The sequence below is a fragment of the Psammomys obesus genome, unplaced genomic scaffold (assembly GCF_907164565.1).
Source record: "Psammomys obesus unplaced genomic scaffold, mPsaObe1.curated_primary_1811, whole genome shotgun sequence".
NCBI lineage: Eukaryota > Metazoa > Chordata > Mammalia > Rodentia > Muridae > Psammomys > Psammomys obesus.
Window position 1 is genome coordinate 4,704,159 of NW_026588752.1, and position 19,077 is coordinate 4,723,235.

At 46.0% G+C, this 19,077-nt stretch overlaps 1 protein-coding gene and 1 long non-coding RNA gene across 2 annotated transcripts in view; both read left to right on the forward strand.

Annotated features, from left to right (window-relative positions):
• The first annotated feature begins 2,426 nt into the window (after positions 1 to 2,426).
• LOC129674692 (uncharacterized) lies at positions 2,427 to 6,304 on the forward strand. Its single transcript, XR_008719822.1, has 3 exons — positions 2,427 to 2,497; positions 3,904 to 3,983; positions 5,760 to 6,304. It is a non-coding gene; the product is annotated as an uncharacterized LOC129674692 (long non-coding RNA).
• An 8,861-nt stretch (positions 6,305 to 15,165) lies between these two features.
• Srl (sarcalumenin) overlaps positions 15,166 to 19,077 on the forward strand; it is a 41,392-nt gene continuing 37,480 nt past the window's right edge. Inside the window, exon 1 of the mRNA XM_055604375.1 lies at positions 15,166 to 15,226. Coding sequence (XP_055460350.1) covers positions 15,166 to 15,226 — 61 coding nt within the window. The remainder of the gene's footprint in view (positions 15,227 to 19,077) is intronic.

Here is a 19,077-nt window from a genome sequence, read left to right on the forward strand (position 1 = left end):
TTTTTTTTTACAATTTTGAGGTCTTTGTGTCCAAGGAGAAGCTATTATATTTTGTTAAGAAAGTGGGGGTAGGGAACAAAATACCAAGAGGCCATTGTGCCTTTGTAAAGAAACGAAATAAAATTTGTACTTTGTTTTTTAGATGCTGTGTGTTTCTTAAGGATTGAACTGTTCTGGGAACCTGGCCTGGGCTGCTTGGCCTAGACTAACGGGTATTCGTTGGACTTCCAAACCTGGAGAACATAATGGCACTCGTGAATTGTGTGTGAAGTTGCAATGGAGAGCTTGGGGTCCTCGAAGCCCATGGGCTTTCTTGGAATGTTCTTCAACAATGGGGTGTGTGCTGGGGGTGGAGGGAGTGGCTCCCAGCTTGTTTGAACCTCCACGGGAGGGAAGGAACAAATAAGAGGAAGTTTCTGACCCCTAAAAAAAGAACAGTGATGCCACAGGTCCTGGTGGATTTATGCGCCTTACTGCTTCCTGTGTGTGCCTCTCTTCCGCCCAGTTTACAAATGTCCCTAGAGGTTTGTGAGAGAAATCATTGCATATGTGCCCAAACTGTTGGATGGTACCAACAACCCAAAGAACAACTCGAGCCGTTCAGCGTGTTACAGGTAACCGAGTTTATTGGGGGTCACATCCAGAGCAGTGGACAGTTGGGATGGCTGTGCTTTCCTGAAGGTCCTCGCTCCATGCAAGGACCCTTCTAACCTGCTCTAAGCCCACACCTAGCAGAATTAATTCAGACCTGGGCGTAGAGCAGTGCCCAATGAATGGTTCAGTAGCAGCAGTGACTACAGGTTCCGAGGAAACCAGACTCCGGGACAGTGGCAGCGCTAACTCAGCCCTTGAATGAAGAAGGCTGGGAGGGTATGCTGACCTCAGCAAGCACGATCATGGGAAGGATGGCTTTTTTTTGTGTTTTTGTTTTGTTTTAACTGTGGTCTGGCACGGCTGCAAGATGGATTTACTCAGGCAAAGTTTGGAGGATGAAGCTCATACCGTTCTAGGCCAGTGTTTTCATTTGTACACATCTCCAGGATATGCCATGTCAGTGCTTATGCCCTGGCCGAGGACTGCTGGTGCGCAGCTCAACCTTACAGTCACTTCCTTTGAGAGTGTCACACACCTTTAATCCCAGCAGAGACAGGTGGACCACTATGAGTTCAAGGTCAGCCTGGTCTACAAATCGAGTCTAGGATAGCCCAGGCCACACAGAGAAATCCTGTCTCAAAAAAACCAAAAACCTTAGAAATTTACAAGGCGGGGCTAGAGAGATGGCTCAGAGGTTAAGAGCACTGGCTATTCTTCCAAAGATGCTGACTTGAGTTCAACTCCCAGCCACCACATGATGTCTCACAACCATCTATAATGAGATCTGATGTTCTGGTGTACAGTAATAAATCTTTAAAAAGAAATTTACAAGGCATAAAATTAGTCCCTTTACTTATCCTCCTCATCTCAGGTAGCCACCAATCTCAAAACGAAATAGTGGGGGCTGGCAAAATGAATCAGTAGGTGACGGTACCTGCTCCAAGCCTACCCAGGTTTGATCCCAGGGCTCACACTGCGAAAGGAGAGAACTGACCCCTGACGGCCACATAACTCACCTATGGCGTACTTGAAAACAAAATAAACCCAGCACTCAGGAGGCAGGTCGATGGATCACTGGGTTTGAGGCCCGCAGAGTCTCTATATAGTGATTTCAAGGCTGGGCAGGGCTACACAGTGAGCCCTGACACAAAAGAAAAAAACAAAACACGAAACAAGCCAATTCCCAACCCCCATGCTCAGAACAATATGGTTGTATTCACTGAAACTCACATTTGATTGTGTGAAGGTTTTTTTTTGGTTTTATTGTGTAGCCGTCATCAGAATAAGAATTAGTACCTCCTCGGTGTTCCCCCAGTCTCTGTTGTTTCTCTGGTATATTTCTGTTTTCTTTTTGCAAAATGTTACTTAATGAGTCTTACAGTACGCAGCCCTTTGAGCCTGGTGTCTTCAGGTAGCATCCCCGTCTGATTCAGGTATAAGAGGGGGTCGGCAGGACTAGCTCCAGGCAACTTCCGGTGGCACCAACAGAGGGCGCTCTGGGCCTAGGATGCCTGTTCCTGGCGGAACCGAGCCTGCCTCTTTCCGGTCCCCGCTCGACTCTCATAGGCTAGAGGCGGAGCTTGGGGGCGGAGCCAAGGAAAACGCTCCGTCTCAGGCGAAGCGCGGGCGCCTGGCGGTGGAGGCCTTGGCGCGTTCCTGCCCCTTCCGGGTTTAGCCGCGCCCTCCAGCGCGCACGCTTGGCGCGTCCGGGCGTTCCCGCCACGGGCTCCTCTGGCCCCGCTCGCGGGCCGCCGAGCGAGCAGACACCCGGTTCTGGTCTGTCAGACCTGGGCTTCCCGTCACGGGTGACTTTGACATGTCCCCGAAGGTGCTGTAAAACGGCCGAGGAATAGGTGACGCTCGTTCTCATACTACGCTTAGTTCGTCTGGAAGCCCGTCACCGGTGTGTAGTGGAGGTCTCGGCGCCGGGGGCTTTGTCCCGAGCTGGAGTGCTGGGCGAGCCCTACCCAGTCAGCTATCATCCGTTCTTACCTTTACCTTTAGGTTTTGTTATAGATACCTTTAAAGGTTTATTTTATGCGCATGGCTTTGCGTACGTGTCAGTATGACGAGTAAGTAGAGACGAGCGAGTCGGATCCCTTGGAACGGAAGGTCAGGGCGGAGAACCTTCTTCGGGTGCTGAGAACTGAACCCTAGTCCTCTGCTCCTAACTCCTGAACCATCTCTCCAGTTCCTGTTTTACCTTTGGTGTTTGTTTATTACGTGTGAGCACACCTATAGTCTCAATATTTAGTGGAGTCAGAGTTAAAAGGTTATTCTTACCACATCGTAAGTTTAAGTTTCAGGCCAGCATGAGACCCTGTGCCAAGAAATAAAATGAAATAAGATGTTAATTTAGTTATTTACTTTTTTTTTTTTTTTTTTTTGAGACAAAGGTCTCTCTGTGTAGCCCTGGCTGTCCTGGAACTCACTCTGTAGAACAGGTGCCTCAAACTCAGATCTGCCTGCCCCCGCCTCCTGAGTGCTGGGATAAAGATGTGTGCCACCACTGCTTGGCTGATGTTACTTTATTTTAATTAAATCCAGTCAATAAAACTAAGCTGACTGAATTTTTTTACAAAAATTTACATTTATTGATTGTGCAGGTCAGAGGACAACTTTCTTGGAGTCAGTTCTGTCCTTCTACAGATGGTCATCAGGCTTGCCAGCAGGCACTTTTTACCCACTGAGATGTCTTACTAGCCCTAGTTTATTTAATTAAAAAATTTAAAAATCTGTGTGTGTGTGTGTGTGTGTACATATGTGTAGTACCTGAAGAGGACAGAAAAGGGAGTCAGGTCCCCGTGAGTTGCAGTTATAGGCTGCTGTGTGCCACCTAACATGGGAACCAAACTCTGGTCCTCTGGAAGAACAGAGCCATTTTACCTGCTCAGTCATTTCTGCAGTGCCCTATTTTGTATTTTTAATTTTTGGTATTTCGAGACAGCCCTTGGCTGTTTTGGAACTTCTCTTTAGGTCAGGCTGGGCTTGAACTCAGAGATCCACCTGCCTCTGCCTCCCAGGTGCTAGGAATAATGGCCTGTGACACCGCTACCCTGCTTATTTAATTTTTTTGAGTCAGGGTCAGGTATTTTAGGCCGGCCTTGGATTTTCTGTGTTACTAAGGATAACCTGTGATTCCCGATCCTCCTCTGTCTACCTACGTGTTGTAAGAGAACACATGTGTTCTCTTAACCTTCTGCATATGTATCAGTACTTTGTTAATTTCTTTTCCATGAACCAGACAGTTTATTGCAGAAATATGGTCAAGATTCCATGTAAGTAGCTTTCCTGGGTTTCTTGTTGCAGGGATGAGCAAAGGAAGCAGGAAGGATTTTCATCTGACCATGGCCTCTGAGTTCCAAGAAGATGTTTGGGCCAGACTACAGGTTTGGCCTATGTGTCATCCAGCTTTTTGCTATACTCTGTCACTACAGAAAACCTCTTGAGCCAGTGATTCCCAAAAAGTGAAACCAAAGAATCCTTTAGCAATAAATCTGTCTCCCCAAAGGCCCTAGTGGTATCAGGCAGGGGTTTTGCATTCTGTTTTGAAGGTTTGATGACACTTTTTAGTCACAAAGACATATTTAATACTCAGATATGCCACTACCTACATTAAAAGTTGGCCCTCAGAGCCTAGGCTTGCTTCACAAACCAAGAAAAGTAGGCCTTAGAACAGTGAGGGGTAAATGTCCCCGCAACTCCAAACAGCACACACTTCTTGTTCTTACATAGCTCTGACAGGTTCACCTTCTTAGACTTCCCTCCAGACGCCTCTACAGTGGGCATGGTTGCAGCTATAACCACAGGCCGGCTGTGGCCCATCCTGCTGTTTCTTAGCCTGTTTTGACTGAGGACAGGTGTGGCCTCAAAGGTCCCACCAAACAACAAGCATCTGATTGGCCCCCTACCTGCCTGTCAGCACCAGTTTTTTCGTTTGTTTGTTTGTTTTCTTGTTTTTTCCAGGCAGGGTTTCTCTGTGTAGCCTTACCCGTAGATAAGGCTGGCCTTGAACTCACCTGCCTCTGCCTCCCTGAGTGCTGGGATTAAAGGTGCATGCCACCATGACTGGCTGTTTGTTTATTTTTATTGCACTAATTCTTTGTATGGATACTCCATAATTTATTTATCCATTTACCTAGAGACAGACATCTTAGATTGTTTCTAATTGATAGCTATTGTAGCTTCATTTTTATAAACCCTGCCCCTTCAATGGATTGTGTCGATTTTCCAGCTTAGCCACAAGTAAGTGACAGCTCATATTTGTCCTGTGTGGTTGATGATCTCTTTGGTGGTTTCTTTGAGATCAGGGCTGGTTGTTCTTGGTTTTCTCATTGGCCTTATTTTGAGTCTTTTTTTAGGAATAAGCTTTGTGGGAGTGTTTTCTTTCTGCTCTAAGAATGTTGTCAAGGACCATTACATTATGCCTTGCTGCCTTTATGATTATTCTCAAGGAAATTCTTGTTGAGTCTCAGTAGCAGGAATAATTTTATTTCTCCTAAGCATGTGGTTTGTTCTTATTTTAAGGACACTGAATTGGGCCTGTGGTTAAGTTATGCACATGTTAGGTCTTAAATACACAGTCTTTTTTTTTGCCTCCTGGACTTCCATTTTGTGTGTGTGTGTTTTTCCTGCTTCTCTTCTGCTGCTTGGTAATTCTTGCTATATTTTATGAATTATCGGCAGCTGTTTTTATGTATATTTTCTGGTAAAGTTTGACACATTATAAATATGTGCCCCTTGTGCTGTGGTTTGGGCAGAATAATGGAGTAATGTGTCAGCTCCATAACATGTTTGAAGAATCATCTAGTGGTAGAGGGGGTTCTTCCTATGACCTTGGTCTCTTTAGCAGTGACTAACTGGCCCCAGGCCAGTCTGTAGAGCCCATGGAAATCTTCAAGCAGCCTCTTGGAGTCAGCCATCTGGCCATGCTGCCCTTAGCGTCAGATGTTGGTCCTGGCTCCACCCTGTCCCCACCAGAGCTCATCCTACTGTCCCCCCTGACCCATCTGTCTCTGCTTTCATCCTTGCTGTTGAATGTGTGGCATTTGTCTTTTTCACGTGGAGTTCTGCTTGCCTGTCCTGTCCTTTAATCCTGGGGGGGGGAGGTAGGGTGGATCCCACTCTGCCTTATTCCTTCTGTTTGTTGCCCTGCTGAATTGCAGGTTTTTTCTGTTGATGGACAAGAACATGTGCTGACTGAGAGAAGAGGGTGGGACTCAGGCAAAACTGGCATTACATTTGACAACTGTGCAAAGGAATGAACTGCTCAAATGGGCTCTCCTTCCATCACACCCCTGGTATTGAAAAAGGAACCAGGACTAACAGCTGCAGCGTTTCCTGAATTAGGTGGCCCAGATCAAGGCTAACTCCAGGGTGCAGCCTATCTCGGTGCACATTCTCAAGATGAAGATTGCGTGTGCTCTTCTTCAAAGAACAGAGGTTGTCCTCAACATATTTCTCCCATTAGCCTCTGCCCTGTGGGAAGATAATACTCTGGAAATTGTGGATGCACAGAGAGTTGACAAACTACTCTCTGCAAGAAAAGAAAATGCCACCAAGGCTGGACATGTGGGGTGGATTCCTTGCCATCCAGGGAATGGCTCTGTGCTTTTTCTGTAAGATACTGAGGCAGCAGGTGGGAAAGAGAGTTGCAGCATTGCTGATCATAAGTCTGTACTGTATTCAACAGTGGAGCCATTTTTCTCTAAGATTAGACATCTTATCACAGTGTGTATTCAAATAAACTGGATGAATGTGTCAGATTGTGTGGAAGGAGTTCCCATATTGGGTGAGAATTTGGATTCTTCTAAGACTGATGACCTAAGGTTACTAAGACAAACAGGATAACCCTTTTAATATGTGCTATTAGTCAGATGTTGTAGCTCACACTTGTAATCTCAGTACACAGAAGATGGAGGCAGGAGTATTGTTAGGAGTTTGAGGCAACTTGGACTACACAGTAAGTTTTAGGCTGGTCTGTGATACAGTATAAGGCTCCCTACCCCACCCTTGCCTCTGTGACTTTGTCTCTGTCTTCCTGCCTATTCTGGAGCTTACTTTCAGGCTGGTCTTGAACTTACAGAGATCCACCTGCCTTTGCCTCATGAGTACGAGGATTATAGGTGTACTCCACCATTCCCAGCCAGTGAGAGACACTTAAAAAAATACCCAAATTTGAATGAGATAGCTTAGTGGGTAAAAGTGTTACATTAAGTGTGGTGACCTAAGTCCAATCCTCAGGACTCACAGTGAAAGGAGAGAACTAACTCAGCATAGTTCACTGTCTTTTACCCTCGTGCCATGGCATCTCGTACACCTCTATAATAATAAATAAAATACTCAAAGATGCCAAGGCTGGGCATGGTGGCTCACACTTTTAATCTCCGTTGGAGACAGGAGGACCAGGGGTTAAAGTGTCATCCACGACAGCATAGCTTGAGACTAGCCTGGGATACTTGAGACCCTGTCTCAACCCCCCCCACCTTGCCCCCATGGAATGTGCAACAGATGCAAACTCAAATGCTGCCTAAGTTAAGGTCTGACAATTTCCTGGATCCTTGAGGAATGTTTGAGCCTGACAATCTACCAAATCAGCTACCCAAGATAGACCAACCTACAGACGCTGTGTGCCAGGACCATAATGTTCTAGCACTCAGCTTGCTGGGCTCTGTGGCCCTTCACATTGTCCCCTTACCCTGCTTCTGCCATTCAGTGCTCTTCACACTAGGTGTTAATTCAGGTTGCTGCATTCGTGACCCCTGTTCTTTTTTCTTGTTTCTCTCTCTCTCTCTCTCTCTCTCTCTCTCTTTCTCTCTCTTTTTGATCAGGCTGGCCTCAGAGATCCTCCTGCCTCAGCCTTGTGAGTGCTTGTGTCACCACTACCCAGCATGACCTGTGTTCTTTTTTGTTTGTTTTGTTTTTTGAGACAGGATTTCTCTGTGTAGCCCTGGCTGTCCTGGAACTTGTTTTGTAGACAAGACTAGCCTTGAACTCAGAGCTCCTCGTGCCTCTGCCTTTCAGGTGCCGGGATTAAAAGCTTGCACTACCCACTGCCTGGTCATGACCTATGATTTTAGTGAGTGTATGGGTTAAAGTTAAAGCCAGTGTGTTCATGTGTAATCTCAGCACTTGGGAGCTAAGCGAGGGAATAATAATTGAAAGATCAGCCGAGGCAACATGCCGAGGCTGCTTCAGTTGCCAAAAAATAGCAAGGAAGCTTGATGTGGCACATGTTCATTACACCAGCACTTGGGAGGTACAGGCAGTAGACTCCGGTTTAAGGCTAGCTTCAAGTGTGTATGAGTTTGAGGCCAGCCTGGGCTACGTGAGATCTCAAATGTCTTACAGCAATTCTCTTAAGGTTGCTAACAACCAAAGAGACAGGTCCTGAGGGGCCACCCACCCTCCCTACTATCCCGTGTGCATCTCCAATCCCTGTTCCAGGTGTTTTCACCACTAGACAAGTGGCAGTTCTGTGCTGGGACCACTTTAGGAGGAGCGGCTGTATGAAAGTGAAGAGGGAAAAAAAGGGGATAGAGGACAGGGAGGCCCTTGTTCAAGCAACTGAGATAGTATGTTGGAAGTGGTTCTTTTTCCCCTAGTCCTCAGCTTCCCAGAAGCCCATGCTGCTATGGCTTGACCTGTTGTTGAAACAGCCTTTGTTCAAGGCCATCACTTACTGGATGAATTCCTCATCACTCATTGAAGTTTGTGTAGGATTCCTAGACTCCATACATGATCCTAATAAAAAAATAGGGGGATGTTCGACATGGAAGCCATAAAGTACTTCCTTTATAAATGATTTCAACAAAGCACAGCCCAAACTAGCTCACAGATTGTTCTCACAGAGAAGTTCTTTTGAGTGCACATCCGTTTGGTTTTGTTATCTATGGTTACTCTTGTGAAACTTAAGCCAGAGGGAAACTCTGGCCCTTTATGGGAGAGGCTGCCGATCCTTGTTCCAGGGTTCTGGAAGTGGGACTTGAGTGGCTCAAACCCTTGTTCTTGTTGCTTTTCACATTTTTTATCTTGTGTCGATGTGTATCTATGTGTGGGCGTGTGAATGCTTTGTGGCTCATGTGGAGGTCAGAGGAAAGGTTGCAGGAGTTGATTCTCTCCCTCCACCTGTGGTTCTTAAGTTGTCAGGCGAGGCGGCATCTCACTGACTCTCATGTTCTTAAACACACTTCTTCCCTTTTCATCTCTGGAATGTCAGCCCAAGACTGTCAGGAGCAGGTGTACATGAGGACTGGCAGCTTGTAAAAATGGGGCTGAAACTACCATGTCCCAGGATTCCTCAAGGCTGAGCAGAGGCCTTGAGGTTCTGAGTTTCGTGGTGGCAGTGGTAGATGATGTGACATGGTATCAGGCAGATTTCTTACAGCTACATAAGGTCTATTTGAGAATATGTGATTTTAGAGTTTATTTTCTGTTGAGTCTGCCCTTTTAATCTCTTGTTTTCCACACAGAGTACCCCTTTTCCTCTTTAAAAAGTTGTGGAAGCAGCCAGGCATGGTGGCACATGCCTGTAATCCCAGCACCCTGGGCGGCAGAGGCAGGTGGATCTCTATGAGGCCAGCCTGGTCTACAAAGTGAGTCCAGGACAGCCAAGGCTATACAGAAACCCTGTCTCAAAAAACAAACAAACAAAACCCAACAAAACAAAACTTGTATAAGAATATATAATATCCATTTACTGTTTTGATTTTTTAAAGATTATTTTTTATTGTTTTTACAAAAATTTCTACTTTGTTTGTGTATTGGGGTATGTGGCAGTCAGAGAACAACTTAGAGCACCTAGTTCTCTCTTAACTACCAAGTGGGTTTTGGGGCTCCTCAGTTCATCAGGCTTGGCAGCAAGTACTTCTACCCACTGGTCCATCTTATCTGCCTTGCTTGATTTGAACCGTGCTCTTTGAGCTCAGGCTGGCCTAACCTCAGTATGTAGCTAAGGATGACCTTGCTCTCCTTTTCCTCCTGCCTGGTAACCCCCTGTGAGAGGATTACAGCTATGTGCCATCACATCTGGCTCACTCATATTAAATAATACACACTTCTGAGCCAGTGTGTTCACGGTGCACGAGTGCATAGTTTTCATTAATGATTGAATTCTTGGCTTCACAAATGCTGGACAAGTGCTTAACACTGAGCTACACTGTCGTCTTGACTACATCGCCTTCTGTGTCACTGCTTAGTTCTAGTCTACATGATTATTGAAGGTACCCTCATATAAATGGAATCATACAGAGTCTGCTAGGGGTTGCCCTTTGCCTCACACCCTCATATCACATGTTGAGTCTCAACCCCTAGCACCTTAGCATGTGACTATATTTGAAGATAGGGCTGATAAAGAAGTAGTTAAGGTAAAATGAGGTCATCGGAGTGGGCCTTAATCCAATCTAACTGGCATCCTCATAAGAAGAGATTAGACACAGACACACACAGGGAAGACCATGTGAGGACACAGGGGAAGGTGCAGCTTGCAAGCCAAGGATGAAAGTCTCAGAAGAAACCAATCCTGCTGATAGCTCAGGCGAAGCTTGCCAGCCAGAATTATGAGACAATAAATTTCTGCGATCTGTGATCTTTTATAGTAGCCCTAGCAAAACAATACATTATCCTTCTTTTACTCAGTGTAACATTTACTTCAAGGTTGACAGATGTCGAAGCTTGTGTTATAGCCCCATTTCTTTCTGTGGCTAAGTAACATTTCATGGTGTGGAAGACCTGCATTTTGCTTCTCTGTTTATTTGCCGAGAAACTCGTGGATTGTTTCCAGCCTTTGGCTGTTGTGCACTGTGCTGCTGTGAATATGATGTGCAGGTGTCTGTCACACACACACTAAACTTGCGCATCTCAGAAGTGCTGTGCTAACTGTAACTTGCTCTTCTCACTTAGGTTTCAGTTCTCGGGACCTGTGTGGACACTTGGGTCTTTCTTGTATTTCCAAGACGTTGTAATCTTCCTTCTCTGATGATGTCCACTCTGACAGAAGGAGTTGCAGGTGGATTAGTAAGACAGTTGGGGTCAAATTCACACAGCACTGTCTTGGTTGTATACTACTGAGCCAGCTACTTGGCTTCCTGACCCTTGAATGTGTATGAGCTGGTAAGGATGGGTCCACTTCTCACTACCTGGGAGACACTCAGCCCAGAGAAGGCACTCCTGTGACCAAGTGTTCCCTCCTGTCCTGCAACAACTCCTCAGCCATGTGCACAATCACTGTGAGACTCCTCACGGTGTGGTAGATTAGCAGGGCAGCAGATGCTTTAGAAAGAGAGCATGAAGGCTTCAGAGATGGTTTAGTGGTTAGGGGTGCGTGCTGTACTCCAGAGGCCCCAAGTTGCCTTCTAGCACCCACCCTGAGTTTTGGTTCACAACTTCCTAACCCTCCAGCTCTGGGGGACCCAGTGCCTTCTGGTCTCTTGGTAACCCACATATGGCATACATGCACATGCACCGACATTAGTTAAAGAATTGTTAGCTTACAATTTGCAGATGAAATATTCTGGCAAGAGAGGATGTCAGGGTTTTGAGTCTAAAGCTAGTTGTAAGTCATAATTCTTTCTTAGGCCATATGACTTGAACAAGGCATATTGACATTAAAGGTGATTTCTTTTCATCAAAGTCTGTCTCTTTGCTTTTTTCTTTTCTCCTCCTACTCCTTCTTCTTTTGTTTTTTGAGACAGGATTTCTCTGTGTAACAGCCCTGGCTGTCCTGGAACTCGCCTTGTAGACCAGGCTGGCCTTGAACTCACAGAGATCTGCCTGCCTCTGCTTCCCAAGTGCTGGGATTAAAGATGTGCACCACCATGTTCTGACTTTCTGTCTGCTCTTTCGGAGGTCCTGAGTTCAAGTCCCAGTAACTACATGGTGGCTCACAACCATCTGTAATGTGATCATCCCTCCTCTGGCATGCAGGTGTACATGCAGACAGAACACTCATATACATAAAAATAAATAAATAAATAAATAAATAATAAAAAGATGCCTGACACCTTGATTTTTGATCCCTGAGACCTACTTGATGGGTAAAGAGAACCACCTCCCATAAATTGTCATCTGACTTCCACAGACAAACCATGGCATAACCCTTAATCCCTTAATCTCAGCACTAGGGAGGCAAAGGCAGGTGAATGTCTAGATTATAGGCCAGTTTAGTCTACACTGGGAGTCCCAGGTTAGCTAGGATTATGTAGTGAGACACTGTCTCAAAAAACAACAAATGAACTGGAGAGATGGCTTAGTGGTTAAGACTATTCTTGTATAGGACCTGGGTTCAGTTCCCAGCATTCACATATTGGCTCACAACCATCTCTAACTCCATTTCAGGGGATCTGAAAGCCTCTTCTACTTTCTGTGACACAAGGCATACACATGGTGCACAGAAATCTATGCCAGCAAAACATTCATATACATAATAATAAATGAATCGAAAAACAAGCAAATTTTAAAGTGGTGACAGGTAAAGATTATCAGCATTTTCCTCAACTTTAAAACTGGAACACTTTAAAAACTGGGATAACTTTAAAAAGCAAATGCAGGCAGGTGGTGGTGGCACAGGCCTTTCATCCCAGCACTTGGGAGGCAGAATTTCTACATGGAGAAGCCCTGTCTTGAAAAACAAAGCAAAACAAAACAACAACAAAACTAACTTTTCTGGTAAATGGTGATAGAACAAATGAAAACCCATATGTAAAAACTAAATTGCCCTCTTGGTCTCTTCATCTGTGCATGTGTCTGGACGCTGGAGAACTTGCTTTTGAAGAGGACCTAGCCTTGGTCTCCAGCACCTACATAGTGGTTCACAACTATCTATAGCTCCAGTTGCCAGGGAGTTGGTACCCTTTTCTAACTTCCAGGGAGACCACGCACCCATGCAGTTCACTTACATGCATGTGGACGGACAGTCATACACAGAGTATAAGTAAATCCCTGCATCCCTGAATTCACGGAAGCAGGTAGCTCTCCGTGAGTTCAAGGCTGGCATGATCTATGTAGGGTTGTAGTACAGACAGAGCTACATCTAAGGTCCTCTTAGATACAGAAAATATCAAGGAAAAGCTGTGACTTTGAGGCAGTTTTTAGGTAAGATATCATTTAAAAAAAAAGATTTATTATTTATACAGCATTCTGCCTGCATGTGCGCCTGCACGCCAGAAGAGGGCACCACATCTCAATATAGATGGTTGTGAGCCACCTTGTGCTTGCTGGGACTTGAGCTTGGGACCTTTGGAAGAACAGCCAGTGCTCTTTACCTCTGAGCCATCTCTCCAGCCCAAGACATCATTTATTTTAAAAAAAAAAAATCAAATTCATAAAAGAACACTTGACAAATGGCACTTGATAAAAATCAAGAACTTCTGTTCCTTGAAAGGTGTTTAAGTGAATGAAATGACAAGCTACAGTCTAGGAAAGAATATTTGCAAGTCATATTATCTGAGAAAGGCTTTGTATCCAGCAAAAGGGCAAAACTGGGGAAAACATCTTATAATAAGCGGACAAAATATTTGAACAGGCATTTCATAAGAATATATCAAAGACATAGTAGGTAAGTGAAAATGATATTATTAGTTATTAGGGAGATGCAAATTAAAACTACAGGGAGATCGCCCAGCGGGGGAAAAGGCACTTGCCACTGTTGACCTGAGTGCAAGTCCCAGGATCCAGGTGGTGGAAAGAGAAAACTGTCTTCCGACCTCTGTGTGCACCACTGCCTGTGTGCATGCTTACACAAACACAGGAAAGTTGTTTAAGAAGTAAATCCTGCTGTGAGTTAAACCTGTACAGCTAACGAATGACTAAAGGTAAGGGGCCAAGGCATGGCTCAGTGATGGCGTTCTTGCCTAGCGTGTGGAAGGCCTTGAGTTTCATTCCTAGGACCACATATACCAACCATATCAAGTGTTAGGCTGGGGAAGGATTGAAACTCAAGTGCACTTTTGGAAACATATAACATAGTACAGTCACCTTGGGGAAAGTTTAAACAGAGATCACATGCCCCAACTACTTCACTCCTAGGCATTTACCCAAGAGAAACGACAGCGTCTATCTGTACATTGGTAAGCATACAAATATTCATAACATCTTTACTTTTAATGGTTTAATCTTAGAAACAACCCACATGTTCATCAGCAGGTGAGTGGATAACCAATTGTGGCTTGTTCATAAAATGGGAGATAAAAAAGAACGAGCTATTGATACAATGTCAGTAAATCTCAAAATTGTGCTAAGTGAAAGAAGCAGATAAAGAACGTTGATTGCATTTACAGCCATGTTGTAAAATGCAAACTAGTGTGTACTGACAGCAAGGAGATTAAAGGCTGCATGACTGTGAAGGGAAGAATCTGCTCATTATCTTAATTGTGCTGGTGTATATGACATTGCAGACATAGGTCAAATTTTATGAGTTTGTACCCTTTACATAGGTACAAACTGTGTGTGGTGTGGTATGCTAGGCATGATGGCACACACCTTTGATCCCAGCACTCAGGCGGCAGAGCCTGGAAGATTCCTGAGTTAAGGCCAGCCTGGTCTACAAAGCAAGTTCCAGGACAGCCCGGGCTACACAGAGAAACAAGAAACTACATATGGTATATTTTGTGTTGACTGTATATCAATAAAGCTGCATTAAAAATGTAAAGCTCAAGGGCTAGGGATATGGTTCTGTGGTAGAGTATTCTGGCATGGTCTAAGCCCTACGTTCAGCTTCCAGTGCCGTAAAAACAAACTTTGAGAAATGTAAAGTTCCTAGCACAGAACAGATACCCATTTTACTTTTAGTTCATTTGCTCCATGGCCAGTTGCTGCCTCCTCCCTTCCTTGTAGCACTGCCCCCCTAGCCATACCAGCCAGCATCTGTTGTCTCAGCGTCCTATAGCTGGCTTTCAGGGCTACCAGGAGCCCAGAGAAAGACTGCATTAAATAGCACTTTGCAGAGGTGACTGAACATTCTGGAGCCCCTGCCCACTGGAAATGGATCTGTCTCTCCACCTCCAATGACATCACGTCACCCAGGCGCTTCTCTAAGTCCCCTTTTTCCCTCTGCTCAGCATTCTCTGAACAGAGGCCCTGGAAGGATAAGCTTGTAGTCATCGACCTCAAAGGTCAGATGTCGTGGGTTTTCCTGTTTGCTAGATCGCAGATCAGTGACTATCAAGTAGGATTGCTTTTGATTTGGCTAATAAGTCCTTCATTTGGAGGAAGCATTTCCAGGTCCTTGACCTGTCTGAGACTTTAGGTCAAGTTAGTGAATATTCTAGGAAGACTTAAGTTCCTAACTGCTGGACTCAGCCCAGGGGCCATCTTTATCCCCCTAGCCCCTACCCTAGACCAAACCATCCTGGGCGTGTTGGGAGAGACCACTACTGTGCTCTGCTTCTGGTGCTGGGAGGCTAGGACAACACCTGCAGTAGTCCTCAGGGGTCTGGGCTTCTTCCCCATCATGTTTGCCCAGTTGCCCTAGTGACTGGGTGACCCTTCTCCCCCGCCCTCCACTGCCTGCTGTGGCCGCCTGCACCCACCATATAAATAGAGGCGAGGAGCAGCTGGGCTCTCTTGGCAGTCACCATGAAGGCGCTGCTCCTGCTCGGCTGCTTCTTGGCCTCGCTGCTGCTTTCAGGACAAGCAGGTACGCACGCCCCCTGCACAAGCAGCTCCCACTGTGCCTTTAATGTTCCCCAGATTTTGCTGGAGTAGGGGGCTGGGCTGATGGCAGAACTTCGCTTCTTGCTCCCCTTTTCACAGGGGCCTGAGACACAAGATGAAGTGCTAGAGAGAAGTGGTGGTTATTTCTAAGAAGAAACAGGAGCAGATGGTTCAGAGGTGTAGGCCAGGTTCAGAGAATGGAGTCTGGCTGGAGCATGCTGGTGACAGGACCCCCAAAGTCAAGCCCAGAGGAACTTCTGAGGTGGATAAAAATAACAGTCTTGGAAATGGAGGGTGTCTGAGCTACCCTCTTAGTGGGACATAGGACAGAGGCCTCTGCTCCAGCTAGTGACTTAATTTGGCATGTTCATGGACAGAGTGGGACACCATAGACGAGGCTGGGAGTCATTTTATGAACAGGGCCGGAATTGGAGTCAGGATGGTGTAGAATTGAACACAAAGTTGAGAACTGTTGATTGTGTTGGAGACAATTGGGCAGAATGCAGAGACGAATAGAGGAGAGCCTCCACGGGGGGCTCCTTCCATCAAGGAGGGGGCTCGGCTCTGCACAACATGGCTTTCCTTTGACATCTCAGCACTTTGTATGGCAGAGGCGGTGGCTTGGGTTGCAGCATGGGGGTTATTTATAGGCTGCAGAGGGGACACCAATCATTTTGCCACCTCTCCTGTTCTTAAAACTCCTAAGGCTGGCTTCCCCTTGGGGATTCTTTGGGGAGGTGCTCTAAGATTGCCCCTAGGGATCTAGAACACCCTGGTTTGTCTCTTTCACAAGCACTTAGTCTTCATGAGATTTGTGGGTCTTCATCTTAAATCTTTTTTAAGGTTCACTCTCATGAGACTGGAGCTATGGAGGTGCAGTCCTAGTGAGAGAACAGGCATTATGAGGAGAATCTTTGGGGGATGCGAGATGTAAGGTTGGGGGGCTCTGGGCCACTGAGCTTGCTGCTGGGCCCTGCCCTTGTCTGCCCTTGAGTTAATTTGGTCTCTGTGGGGCTGTGGCGGCTGGAGTGGTGAGTATTCCAAGCGGCTGTCAGGTGGCTAAGTATGGAAACAGTCCTGTAATTGGACCCTGAAGCCACTGCCACTCTCTCCTCTTCCCAGCCCCTCCTCTGCTGGGGCCAGCCCCAGCTGCCCCCTTGAAACTTCCACACAGCAGAACCCCAGGAATTTCTGTCCTTTTAGGGGGATCTCTTGTTTAGTTTTCTTTGTAAAGAGGGAACTGGATATCCAGAGTGTTCTAGAAGCTCTGCTCAGCGCTCTTGCTATGGGGAAAAGAGGCATGAGTTATGAGTGACAGTTTCTCCAGGCTGTTTCCTTCTGCACCCAGCAGTGTGCGCCTGACCCTGCCTGTCTTATCAGTGTATAAATTCCCCTGCCTGCGTGTTCTAACTCAGTTACTACTATTCTGGCTGGTTGTTAGTAGTGTACCCTGTGGTGGCTGCTGCTTGAACTCAGTGGGAGGTTACAAGACACCAGATGGTTTCCCTAAACCCTTATAGTAACAGTCTTTCCTAGCAGTTGATTCCCCCCCCAGAATTTGCCATCCTGGTTACAGGTCTTGTCTTTGAACTGAACTCCTCTCCCCACTCTTCCCCCTGTCGTTACTTCCCATTTCACTCTGCCCTGGGCGGGAAGAAGCAAATGCCTTCACTAGCTCTACCCCCTTCTAAGGATAGGAACCCTGGAACACAACCTGTCTTATCTTCCCTGCATTGCTTCCATGTTTCCTCTAGACTGAGTGGTATTCTGAAGCTCCTTTTGCCTCTTTTTCTCATTAGGAGGCCTGGCACCCCTGTTTCTCTAGGCATTACTCACAAGTACCTACACCAGGAGCAGCCATGGGCTCTCATCACTGGACACCTCTGGTCTCCACCCTTGTCCTGCTGCCCCTTGTTCTTTATAATAACCTGACTTTTCTCCATGGGCTAAGGACCTAGAAGGGAGCTAGCTTTCATCAAGAACTCTAGAAATAGCCAGGTGGTGGTTGTGCATGCCTTTAATCCCAGCACTGAGTAAGAGGCAGGTGGATCTCTGTGAGTTTGAGGCCAGCCTGGTTGGTCTACAGAGCGAGTTCCAGGACTACACAGAGAAACCTTGTCTCGAAAAACAAAAACAAACAAACAAACAAACAAACAAACCCTAAAATGATTTAATCAGCGCTTTCATCGGACAGTGAAGAAAAGGAAAACCCAGAGAAGGAAAGGGACTTTTCTAGTCAGTGACAGAAGCTACATGTGCCAGCGCTGTTAGCACGCCACTGGGGGATTGTGTCCCTCCCCTGCCTTCCTTCAAACCATATGGGCAAATGTGGAAAGGGCTAGGGGATAAGGCTACCAGGAAGTTTCTGAGAATGTTGCTTTAGATCCTTTGACTCCCTGGAGGTTTGGGTAAGCTGGTGATGCTAAGAAAGCAATTGTTCGGGATGAAGCCATTGGTGTGTGTTGCTAAAGGCTGATTCATAACGATTTTGCTTCTTGTTCCTTGATCAGGGATCTGGGTTTTTGTGTTCATTTATCTCTTCCATACCATCCCAGCCATAGTTTGCAGATGTGACTCTTCTTTGACCCCACTCTGTGATCCCAGTGGAAAGTGGTTGGTGTATGCTGGGAGTGCCAATCTACAGGCCTAGGGTAATGAGGCCATGTCACTCCCTGAAGACACAGGTTGCTTCCTCTTTACTGTAAAGCTGGTCTATCCAGAAGGAAACTTTCTGTCTCTTCCACAGGCAGTTCGGCTGTTACTGTGTTCTGTTGGCAGTGAATTCAGGGTTTCTGGGGGGAGAGCTGACCTAAAAAGCCTTTTTAGTTCCCAAGGTAATGTCCCGGATACTAGCTTGTAAAAGCTAGACAAGCCCATCTTGTCTTCCAGTTTTTGTATGGAGCTTGTGAAGTGCTATGCCAGGATATGCTTATGGATTCATCCCTTTGAAGTAGAGACACCTAGCCACTGCCAGGCAGTGGTGGCACAGGCCTTTAATCCCAGCACTCAGGAGGCAGAGGTGGGCAGATCTACAGAGTGAGTACTAAGGCAGTCAAGACTATACAAAGAAACCCTCTTTCAAAAAATCAAAACCAAAACCACAACAACAACAACAAAAAGAAATAAATAGTGACACCTTTCCTAGACGCTTGGGAACCATGTTCTGTTTTTGTCCCATGTATGAGTGTTACAGTGAAGGACAAACAGCTAGTTCATGGTAGGTCAGAACCAGAATTCAGGTCTCTTTCCTCCTTGCCCTGTGCTTTTGCCCTTTTATCCCCCAAGGGAGGTGGAAAGAAGGCCAATGGCAACCAGCTGGCCTTTTGGTGTCTGCTTGAGAGAGTAGGCTGAGAGGCACCCAATTCCTGTGGACACAAAAGGAAGACAAGATGGCTGCTTCTGCTGCTGGCTTGGCCTGAGAGAGGAATGTGGGTGCTGGCTGGAATGAAGGTGATGGCTGGGAGAGTGTGCTTTACAGGACAGGGTCTGTTGCTGTGGGGATGGGCACATTCTTTAGTCTTAACCCAAATGTAAGCCTGTCACATAATGTTGCTCAAGGATTTGAAGCCATTCATTCACACAGCTTGCAATATTTCATTATTTTATAAAGTCATCCTGTATTTATTGTGCCTGCTGCTTCTTAAGTATGATGCTGGAGGAATTCAGAATTTTGGCATACCTTTGGCCTAAAAGGAAGGAAAAAGACAGCTTCCTCCCTTCAGGTGTACTGGTCTGATAAGATACTGTCATAATGGAGATTTGAGAAAGTGAGAAGCTCAAGCAGGGTTTTTGAGCTGAGTAGAGCAAGGAATGTCTTTTTTTGTGAAATTTGTT